The sequence below is a fragment of the Brassica napus genome, chromosome C2, assembly GCF_020379485.1.
Source record: "Brassica napus cultivar Da-Ae chromosome C2, Da-Ae, whole genome shotgun sequence".
NCBI classification, from domain to species: Eukaryota; Viridiplantae; Streptophyta; class Magnoliopsida; order Brassicales; family Brassicaceae; genus Brassica; species Brassica napus.
The window spans coordinates 27,381,085-27,392,655 of NC_063445.1; the positions used below are offsets into that span (position 1 = coordinate 27,381,085).

General features: G+C 36.9%; 2 protein-coding genes across 2 annotated transcripts; one reads left to right on the plus strand and one right to left on the minus strand.

The window, feature by feature from the left end:
* The first annotated feature begins 6,291 nt into the window (after positions 1-6,291).
* On the plus strand, positions 6,292-8,245 carry LOC106385992 (indole glucosinolate O-methyltransferase 1). The gene is made up of 4 exons (XM_013825892.3): positions 6,292-6,833; positions 7,144-7,454; positions 7,547-7,611; positions 7,699-8,245. The coding sequence occupies exons 1-4, from the start codon at positions 6,364-6,366 to the stop codon at positions 7,996-7,998; spliced, it is 1,146 nt and encodes a 381-aa protein (XP_013681346.2). The 5' UTR covers positions 6,292-6,363; the 3' UTR covers positions 7,999-8,245.
* Positions 8,246-8,698: 453 nt separating this feature from the next.
* Positions 8,699-9,299, minus strand: LOC125582301. The gene is made up of 2 exons (XM_048748922.1): positions 9,283-9,299; positions 8,699-9,080 (listed from the first exon to the last, which is right to left on the minus strand). Exons 1-2 carry the CDS (start codon positions 9,297-9,299, stop codon positions 8,699-8,701), a joined length of 399 nt encoding a protein of 132 aa, XP_048604879.1.
* Between the last annotated feature and the right edge of the window lie 2,272 nt (positions 9,300-11,571).

The window sequence follows — 11,571 nt, forward strand, 5'->3', positions numbered from 1 at the left end:
AAGAAAATGATGGCAAGCCGGTTGATGATCTCGCCCTAATGAGGAGGGCGTATACCAACAAGAAGACCGGCCAGATTGATGACGGTCTTGTGAGGGACGTGGTCGACCTGGTCCAAACTCAGGTGGTAGACGAAGTGTTTCAGCTTCAAACCGAGGATGACGCTTCGACGGCTTCGACCAACTTGTCCCGGTTTCGAATCAACGAAATCGTTGAATCCGTAAGTTCTTTTTTTTTTAAAGTTCAATTCATTTATTTCTTGGTTTAAATTTGTAAATTTGGATATTTTCTATTCAATCGATTCCAAAGAAGAAGGGACGTTTGGTCGGTTTGGGTCGTCGCACCCGGTCGGTTCCTCCTTCTTCTGCACCACCACCCTTTGTTGATCCAGAAGTACTTCGGCTCAGTTGAAAGACAAGGATGATCACATATCTTTGTTGGAGACCCAGATGGCGGCTCAACAGGCGGGCTATGAGGCACAGAGGTGGCTGAACCAGCAAATGATGGAGATGATGCAGAGGATGTACCCGAACGAGGTGTTCCCGGACGTGCCAGACCCGTAGTTTTTTTTTTTTCCAAAAACTCGGAATGTTTAATTTTTATTTGTGAAACATTGAATATTAATTAATATGATTTCAATTTTAATTTTAATTTTATATTTTCGAATTTAAATTTCAAAAAATTTATTTTATTTTTAAAATTAATATTTTTTACATTCCGAGGAAATTAATTATATTTTTTACTCGATCGATCGATGCGTTTTTGGACATAAATCCATCGATCGATCTGTTTATAAAAAAAGCGTTCGGAATATACCGAGGAACATCTTCCTCGGAATATACCGAGGGACACCTTTCCTCGGAATATACCGAGGGACCTGTTCCTCGGAATATACCGAGGGACATGTTCCTCGGAATATTCCGAGGAAGATTTCCCTCGGTATATTCCGATCGATCGATGGATATATGTCCAAAAACGCATCGATCGATGAACTTCCGAGGAAATATCCCGACGAAGTTCTCCCTCGGTATATTCCGAGGAGATTTCCGACAAACTAGTGATCCTCGGAATTTCCTCGGAAATTTGTTTCCTCGGAATTCCGTCGGAAAATTCTGAGGGATTTCCGAGGAAAGAAGAAATTCCGAGGACTTGTTTCGTCGGTATGTCGTCGGAATAACGTTATTCCGATGAAATTCCGACGATTTTTTTCCTCAGTATCCTTGCTGTTTTCTTGTAGTGTTATCTCAACTGGTATTATCATGATGAAACACCATGCTCGTGGACATGTGTCAAGTGTACAGAGCTTGGGAAGCCAAACACCCCCAGACATGTTCAGCGTCAAAAGATTGGTACTTCCCAACAAACATCTTGGTTTAATTTCCCGAGTACACATCTACGGATTTTGATCTGTCAATTAATTTCTTCAACGGGTTACTCCCGCACTTGGTTTTCAACCCCACTGAGTTTCAGACAATCTCTCTGGTCATTTGCGTCAGAGGTATCAACATGTTCGTTAGTTCAGGTTCTGAATCTCTCAGCTAACGTTTGTACATGAGAATCATCCATTCTCATCGGAGGCACCTTACATGAATCCTTTATTCTTCGCATTCTTTCTCTGCAGAGACTGCTAGAAAATTCGTAAACCAAATGACCAAAGCTTCTCAGAAAGATAATATTTGTATGATCGCGCTTTGTTGAAAAATAAACGAATCAAAGATATCATCAGAAAAAAATAACTGCTGGAAAATTAACCTTCTTAGTATATAATCTGAGAGTGAGCACAATTGTATCTCTTGAGTTGCCAGTTACAACACGAAAACAGAAGAATATTTTTATATAAACAAAATCCCGCGGGCTGATCAACGGGAAACTAAATCATATAGAGCACTTGTTCATTCTTTCACAAACTACCTTCAGTATATATGCTAACATTCTTAAGCAGCGAAGATCACATTTATAAGGAAAATTAAAAGAACACATAAGAGAGACTCTTGCAGCAGTTAAAGCGGAAAACTTTATCTGTAATTAATTATAGGATCATTATTAGGTTGTACTTTGAAATCATGGATACCAGTTGGTAGGCTTGCAGATTCCCAAACCTGAGCAGACACACCTCATGATGCTCAAAGGGATGAATACTAACCTTTTTATAGGTGAGAATCACCGCCTGATAGATGGGTAAATTCACTGAATTCGAGATGGTGGTTGTAGTGGGCAGGAGAGTTAAGCTCTAGTTGATGATGCCGAATGATTAATGCGATGGATCTAGAAACTACCGCGTTTCAATCGACGAAGAGAAGGCGAACGGACTTCATCAGAACGAACGACGTAAACGTGACACAACCTTCTTCACATCAGGGTGGAACCCCAAATCACGCGGCTACTACCCAGACGAAAACCATCCGACACTAAACAACAAAACGCACCGGATCGAGGAAACCCCGGAATGGGCTGGAAAACAATAATAAGCCCAATTAATTAAATCAAGCGGCATCCAAAAATACATGAAACGCAGTGTTTAAATTAATTGTACACCTGTCAACCTCTTGTTAACCCATTTAGTGACCTGCCAACCCCAGAGAGAAGAAGAGATTAGCTCTTCTTTATATAGATAGATAGATACATAGGTAATTAACTAATTATGGAGTCCATAATTTTGTGGAAAATCCAACCCAAATGTTTTAAGAAATTTTGGTTCGGTTTTCCACAAGTTATAGATCCCACAATTATATATATATATATATATATATATATATATAACATATACATATATACATACACATATATATGTGTTTAAGACTCTAATCGATAAAACCTCCATTGGAGATGTTCTGATACTTGCAGAAAATATTTCAAAAAGACATTTTATATACTTTTCTTATATTTTCACCTTTTTGAAAATTATTTTCAACTTATTTCACTTAACTAAGAAACAATTAATCTCAGATTTTGTATGACACTGCTGAGATGCGATGTACTATGTCATATGACAACATAGTACTATAATGATAAAGTTCACAACCAGGACCGGCTCAAGGTATCAGTGGGCCTTGGACAAAAATAAAATTTTAGTTTTTTTTTACATGTATTTATAGACAATTAAAAATTTTAGACTCTTATCCCTAATTTTTTTTAGTTATACAATGGTATCATTGCCCTACAAAAGTGGTCCAGACTAGTCACATGTTACCACGTATCGGTCCCCTGTTCCTGGCGATGCCGAAATGTTAATTTCACAGTGGCCGAAATTTGAACCCTGTTGGCTTCACCGTATTGGACTTTTACCCTCATGTTAATCACGACCCGACCACAAATCATGGTTTCTATCCTTAATTATTTTAAAAAAATTTAGAATCCTCTTTAACATTATTTTTGATAAAAAAATGTTTAGGCTCCGGGGCTCATGCTCCCTTGCCCTATAACCTAAGCCGGCGCTATTCACAACCAAATCTTCATAAAATCAAACAAGTACATGTTTCAGTCCAAGTTTTTTTAGACCATTTCTAATGTATTTTATTATTTTCACCTCTAAAATAGAAAAACTCTATAATAGAGATGAGATATGCTCCAATGTATTCCTCTAAAATAGTAGTCTCTAAATGTAGAGTAAAAAATAGAAATCTCTATTATATAAGAAGAAATAGAGATGAGTTGGAGTAATTTTACATTTAAATGTTATTATAGAGGTGAAAATAACCATGGGTCGAAGATACACCTTAAAGTGGTATCGTGAATTCGTGATTCACGTGGTTGTCGTGGACCAGCTAAGTACCTGAATGATTAGAAAAAATAACAACATAGTACTATAATGATAAAGTTCACAACATAGTACTATAATGATAAAGGTATCAGTGGGCCTTGGACAAAAATAAAATTTTAGTTTCTTTTTTTACATGTATTTATAGACAATTAAAAATTTTGGACTCTTATCCCTAATTTTTTTTAGTTATACAAGGGTATCATTGCCCTACAAAAGTGGTCCAGACTCACATGTTACCACGTATCGGTCCCCTGTTCCTGGCGATGCCGAAATGTTAATTTCACAGTGGCCGGAATTTGAACTCTGGTGGCTTCACCGTATTGGACTTTTACCCTCATGTTAATCACGACCCGACCACAAATCATGGTTTCTATCCTTAATTATTTAAAAAAAAATTAGAATCCTCTTTAACATTGTTTTTGATAATAAAATGTTTAGGCTCCGGGGCTCATGCTCCTTTGCCCTATAACCTAAGCCGGCGCTGTTCACAACCAAATCTTCATAAAATCAAATAAGTACATGATTCAGTCCTAAGTTTTTTTAGACCATCTCTAATGTATTTTATTATTTTCACTTCTAAAATAGAAGAACTCTATAATAGAGATGGGATATGCTCCAATGTATTCCTCTAAAATAGTAGTCTCTAAATGTAGAGTAAAAAATAGAAATCTCTATTATAGAAGAAGAAATAGAGATGAGTTGGAGTAATTTTACATTTAAATGTTATTATAGAGGTGAAAATAACGATGGGTCGGAGATGATGCACCTTAAAGTGGTATCGTGAATTCGTGATTCACGTGGTTGTCGTGGACCAGCTAAGTACCTGAATGATTAGAAAAAATATTGTATGATCACGATTCACCACCATTTTACTTATAGTCTTGTGTCGTCATCATTTTTCGTTTCTTTAAATGGTTAGAAAAATATTAAAATTTGCAAATGGGACTTCTATTCTATTCTCCGTTATCACCCCTCTGGTTAGAATTTGGAAATAATCTTTGGTTGAATTCTATACTGTATATATATTGTGTAGGCTCCAACTATAACTTTTTTTGGAACAAAAAAAAAACAAATAAGAAATTAATGTATACTAATAAAATAATAGAAATGAAAACGAATGTTTGTTTCTTTTCAAAATTAACAAAGAATAATTTCATTCTATATTTGTCTACAAAAAATGAGAAAGAATAAGAAAAAAATTATTTCTCGCGAATGGTGATTTTTGTTACGAATGGTAAAGAATTCAATGTTCTTTTTCATTACTTGGTCACCATTCAAAGTCATTATTTTAAACACTTAAAAAAAATAAAAATATGGATTTCTTGCAACAAAAGATGGACTAGTTTTCAAAATTTATAGAATTTTAAGATTTTTATTTCCTTTATTTCTTTCAATAAACTTTTGGTACAAAAATAAATATTTAGGTAATGTTATGGAATTAGGTAAGAATTCCCTTCCTTCTTTTGGTGATGGTCCATTACTCCACTCCATGGTTCCATTAAGACATATCTTTCTTAAACATATGAGTATGTATTGTTCTAAAAAAACAAAAAACAAATGTTTGTGTACAGATATTATCATCTCGATGATTTCCAACAATAAATAAATAAAATATTGGCCATACTTCGTAGTCGGGTGGGAGCCAGTTGTTCATCAAATAAAAACGTGTTATTCTTGGGTTCACCTGATAGGATGAACCTTTAGATTCACCAGCCAATAAGATTTCATTCTTTCAAATTCGATATCTTTTAAAAAAAAGAAACAAAATATTATCAAGTTATATAATGTTTTTAAAATAAAAAAGTAAAAAAAAAATAGCAGCTACAGAAAAAAGAATTAAAAAAATATTTTTAACGTCGTCAGCAAAATACTAAACCCTAAATCATAATCCCTAAACCCTAAATCCTAAACCCTAAACCCTTGGGTAAACCTAAACCCTTGGGTAAACCCTAAACCCTTGGGTAAACTCTAAACCTTTGGATAAACCCTAAACCCTTGGATAAATCCTAAACTCTAAATAAAAACACTAAATCCTAAAACTCTAAACCCTAAATCCTAAACCCTATACCCTTGGATAAATCCTAAACTCTAAATAAAAACACTAAACCCTAAAACTCTAAACCCTAAATCCTAAACCCTATACCCTTGAGTGTTTTAGTGTTTAGTGATTTTGATTTAGAGTTTAAGATTTATTTTAGAGTTTAAGATTTATCCTAGAGTTTAGGGTTTACCCAAGGGTTTAGGGTTTAGGATTTAGGGTTTAGGGATTAGGATTTAGGGTTTAATGTTTTGCTGACGACGTTAAAAATATTTTTTTTTTAGTTAATACTATTTTTTATTTATTTCTTTTTACCTTTTAATTTTAAAAAAATAATATAATTTGACAATATTTTGTTTCCTTTTTTAAAAGATATCGAATATGAAATAACACAATCATATTGGGTTCACCCTAGAGAGTGAACCCAAGAATAAGTCAATAAAAACTCGAAACACTTGTCTTTGGCTTCTGTTCTTTTTCCCTATAAAATGGCAACAACTATGAACGTTACAACCACACTCACAAACAAAACAAACTCTTCTTTCAATCTTATAACCACAAACAATAATGTCAAACCATCTTCAATACCCCTTACCCAATTACCCTAAGCCAGTTTTAACCAAAGAAGAGCAAGAAATCGACGAGAAAATGGTGAGCTTGCAAGCAGAGAGTATCGTCAACACCGTGGCTTTCCCCATGGTTCTCAAAGCTGCCTTGGAGCTTGGCGTCATTGACAAGATCGCTGCAGCAGGCAACAACATGTGGCTCTCACCGTATGAGATAGCCCGTAGTCTCCCAAACAAACCCACCAACCCGGAGGCGCCAGTGTTGCTTGACCGGATGCTGCGGTTACTCGTCAGCCACTCGATCTTGAAGTGCCGTATGATAGAATGTAAAGAAAACGGCCGAACCGGAAATATGGAGATGGTATATGCAACCGAACCGGTTTGCAAGTACTTCTTGAAAGATAGTGATGGTTCTGGTTCTCTTGGTTCTCTGTTTATGTTGCTTCACACCGAAGTGTTTTTCAAGACTTGGTACGTACTTCATTATTCTGTAAATGAGTTAAACCGAGTTGGTTCGGTCCTCACCAATACAACGAATGTTCTTTATAAACATGCTTGAGATTTAGGGAGTAATAGACGATTTATTAAAAATTTCAGCTAAAAACTTAAAAAATAAATTTGGGGGCTAACATTTTTAAAATTTTTTTATGCCTATGTAGTTTTCTTGAAACATTTTGGGAGGCCTAAGACACATGTTTCATTCGAGTTTGTCCATGACAGACCCTGTTAAACCAATCATAAATGAACAGATGCATATTACTTTCATTTTCTTTATTCACAGGACAAATCTTAAAGATGTGATACTAGAAGGAAGAGATGCATTTAGCTCTGCCCACGGAATGCAAATTTTTGAATACATTAATTCGGATAGACAATTTGCTGAAGTGTTTGACCGTGCCATGTCAGAACCTTCCATCATGATTTTGAAGAAGGTTCTAGAAGTTTACAAAGGATTTGAAGACGTTAACACTTTGGTGGATGTTGGAGGAGGAAGTGGCACTACATTAGGTCTAGTCACTTCCAAGTATCCTCATATTAAGGGAGTTAATTTTGACTTACCTCAGGTTTTAACCAATGCTCCATCTTATCCAGGTACAAAAACTACTTAATAAATTTGATTAAGATATATGATGAAGTGCCTCTCAAAACTTTTATTTGTTTTTGTTTAATTTTTCCAATTATAGGAGTGGAGCATGTCTCTGGAGACATGTTTATAGAAGTTCCAAAAGGAGATGCAGTATTTATGAAAGTAACTATATATATGAATATAAAACTTGATATCTTTGAGTTTTGATAGTCTAATATCTCTAATATAATGCTGTTAATTTGTTGATAGTGGATACTACATGATTGGTCAGACGAACTTTGTATAAAGCTTCTAAAAAATTGTTGGAAGAGCCTACCGGAAAATGGAAAAGTGATCATTGTAGATTTGATTACACCAACGGAACCAAAGAGTGGTGACTTTTCCTCTAACTATATGTTTGGTATGGACATGTTGATGCTAACACAATGCTCAGGTGGTAAAGAGAGATCGTTTTCGCAGTTGGAGAATTTAGCATTTGGTTCAGGTTTTCTTCGGTGTGAAGTTGTTTGTGGTGTCCATTCATATTCTGTTATCGAATTCCACAAATAGATTTGGAATCTACGAAAAGAAATGATGGGCCAACTGAATAAATGAAGAGGATTGGTGCTTATTTTAATGATTTTTTTTTGCATGTAAGATAGTTTTATGGTGTTGGCTTGCTTAATTTTCTTTTCAGTCTGTGGTGTTTGCCAAGTATTAACGGAGTGTAATGACTCTGATTGGTATGAAAGTGTGTTTGCATTATGTTTGCAATTGAAAGATTGTGTCCTATGCTTAAACTTTTGTTGGGAAATCATGTTCCTTGTCTAAAATCATTTAAAATTATTTAAGCAAATGGATACGAAAGATTCTTTTTTTTTTTTTTAACACCATATATTATTTTAAAACCTTCCAACCGAAACTAGTTGGGGAAAGTAGAGTGCAGTACAGACTTGGCCAGAGTATCAGCCATACAACTCAGAGAACGAGGAATGAAGCTAAAAGAAATACAAGAAAAGCTTAAAGATCGATTCTCGATGTCCCGAATGATTCCGTAGAGCTCAATCGAGTGGCACGTCGAGGAGATGGCAGCAATGAGCGCCTGACAATCTGATTTAATGCAGATTTTGGAGATTCCAGCTTCAGAAGCATGGACGAGAGCGGACCGGATAGCGAGGGCTTCCACCATCATGGCCGATGGGATGAATTCAAAAACGCATGACCCCTGTAACAGCACATCGCCTTCAAAACTCATGATGCACCAGCCGCATCAAGCTCTGTTTGTCGAAGCTATCCAAGCAGTGTCGGTGAAGCAAGGGAGCTCGGTGAGAGGTTGATGCGATGGAGGATTCTGTAAATTGCGAGGCACTTGGGGAGATATCAGAGAAGCCTGAGCATTGTTCCACTCCCTAGATGTACTAATAGCCTTGGAGAAGATGTCCATAGGTTCGAAGACTCTGTTCTCAAAAATACGTTGGTTCCTTGCTGTCCAAATTACCCAACAGACCCATGGAAAAATGGTTTCCTTGACTCCTAGTGGGGGAAGATTGATGAGGGATGATGTCGCAAGGAAGGCTGACTCGAATGATGGAATAGATGTTGGATTGAAGTCCTGTTTCCATATGTTCTGAGACCAAATCTGTCTCGAGAAGCTGCAATGGATAAAAAGGTTTCCAATTCTCCACAGTTTCGGCAGGTGATGTGATTGAGCAGCCCTCTCTTTGCTAAATTTTCTCCTAGAGGAAGAGCTCCGAGTGTAATTTTCCATAAGAAGAGTTGTAGCTTAGGAGAGACTTTGGCAGTCCAGATTGCCTTGCATAAGGTCTGTTCCTCTACTCTCTGGGCTTCTATTACCTCTCTGATCTCGGCATTGCTCAGGGTTGCAGCGACATAGTACCCTGATTTTACAGAGTATGCTCTTGATTTTGTTGCGAGCCATGCAAATGAGTCCGGTGCTCCTGTAATGCTAGGTCATAGACGTAGGATCTGAGGGAGTAAAGATGGGATCGAGCTCATGATTCTCGGGATGTTCCAGTTCCCGCTTCCCCTGCAGATCAGATCAGAGACGAACATATCTTGATCGCTCTCGGTCACAGGTCCCATAGGTGTACTCGGGTGTTCTGTACTCAGCCAAGGATCTTTCCACACCCTGGTGTCGTCCCCGTTACCAATGACCTTACCCAGATTAGTGATCAACAGGTCTCTACCCGCGAGAATGCCCCTCCACCCATGTGACATTGTTTTTGTCTTTTGAACATGTAGGAACTGAGCAGAGCCGCAATATTTTCCTTTCAAGACCCGAGCCAGTAAACAATCAGGCTTAGTGACGATCCGCCACGCTTGTTTCACGAGAAGAGCTATGTTGAAAGCCTGAATGTCGCGAATCCCAGACCTCCCAGCGCTTTTGGCTTGGTAAGTTTGCTCCAGGCTACCATGCACATATTTTTCTTCTCCGGGGAAGAATCCCACCAGAATCTGGTCAAAGTAGACTGAATGCGGATGCAGAGACTGATCGGGAGAAGAAAACAAGTCATTGCGTGCGAGGGAACCGCTGAAAGGACTGACTTCAGTATAACGAGCTTCCCAACGCTTGAGAGTTGCCTCGGCGACAAGGAAGTAGCTTTCACCCTGATACGATCAACAATGCTAGTGAAGAGATCCTTTTTTCTCCGTCCGAAGTGTTCCGGGAGACCCAAGTATTTGCCCGTTCCTCCCTCTTTCTCTATCCCGAGGTGTAGTTTAACATGTTGCCGTATTGCCTGCGGGGTATTTGCGGAGAAAGAAATGGAGGACTTTGATGCGTCCGAAGTGTTCTTTTTTGAAGGTTTTCAAAATGATGTCACTTAAAAATTGATTACACATTTACAATACTAAATTGAACATGTATACTTGTGTTAATACAACCCCTTTCCTGTTCTCTGGTGAAAAAGGAAGTGGAGAGTACGGATGGACAAAATATATGTAAATTTTGAGTCAATTGTTATTCCTTTCGATTCGAACCGAAATCTGGATGTTTGTAACCTCACACAGGCAAGCAAATACTAATATTCAGTATCCACGATAAACGAAGAAAATCACAAATACTAATCTTTTTTAGTAATCATATACTATCTGATTTGTTATATGTATATTTTATACCTATATTTAAAGAATGATATATCATAATTATTCTATTTTATGTAAGTTTTAATATTTTTAAATGAATTTTTATTTTTAATAAAATAATATTATTTTATATTAGCATTGAATTTTTATTTGTTTTTAATTTTAATTGTATTTTTATGGATCGAATCGGATATATGGTTAAAAATATATAAAAATATCTGATACTAGATCCCAAATATCCATGTAGCTACGAATCAAATTGGATTTTGATTTTTTTGGGCGAAATGGATTAAAATCATGAATATCTCTAAAATTTTTGGATATTCCATTTGTGCTTACCACGATTGGAGAGGGTAGATGCAGTCTTCGTTAGCTTTGAGTTGTATTTGACTACACCTACACGCGTCTTAATACATGTCATTAAGTGTCAACTGAGAACCTTGACTACAACATGTGTTTATTGATTTGTGATATCTACTTCACGTTTCCTACCAACAACAAGAACAAATGACAAACCATCTACCTGAGTCAGGCCCAGACTTTGCTTGCAGGTTTTGGTCTCGACATTAGTTCAAGAAGCTAATCACTCGGTCTGTTTTTTAGTTCTAGTTCTAGGTAGTCTCGGGTTGTCCTAACTCGATCACTTTTGGATCATTGCTTAGAAATTCATAGGTTTTTGATAGGTTGGCGCCATAGAGCGTCATCATCGGTTTGCTGGTTTCGTACTAAGGATAAGCGTCGTCAGTTCCTAGTTCCTGCTGTACTCGTGCTAAGAGTGTCATTGATCTTATAGCTAGGGTTCGTATTCAAAACGTCTTCGGGGAACAGGGCTCGTTTGAAGCGTTGTCAGGAGACTATGGTCTGTGTTTTATGGTGTCGTCGATTCCCTAGCTCTTTATGCGACTGAAGATCAGATTTTAGCATTGAAACTGCTCCTTTTTAGTCATATACGTTGTTGTTTACCACTTTTTCATCATTTTGGGTCTCAGAGAACTAATGTCCCGACTTTCATTTTCACTATGAACTAGGATAAGACCT

Bases quoted from the DNA above. Each gene is read 5' to 3' on its own strand.
- LOC106385992 (XM_013825892.3), top strand. From the start codon at position 6,364: ATGTCAAACCATCTTCAATACCCCTTACCCAATTACCCTAAGCCAGTT. The intron at 6,834-7,143 runs GTACGTACTTCA...CTTTATTCACAG, and splicing joins GAAGTGTTTTTCAAGACTTG to GACAAATCTTAAAGATGTGA. The intron at 7,612-7,698 runs GTAACTATATAT...ATTTGTTGATAG, and splicing joins GAGATGCAGTATTTATGAAA to TGGATACTACATGATTGGTC.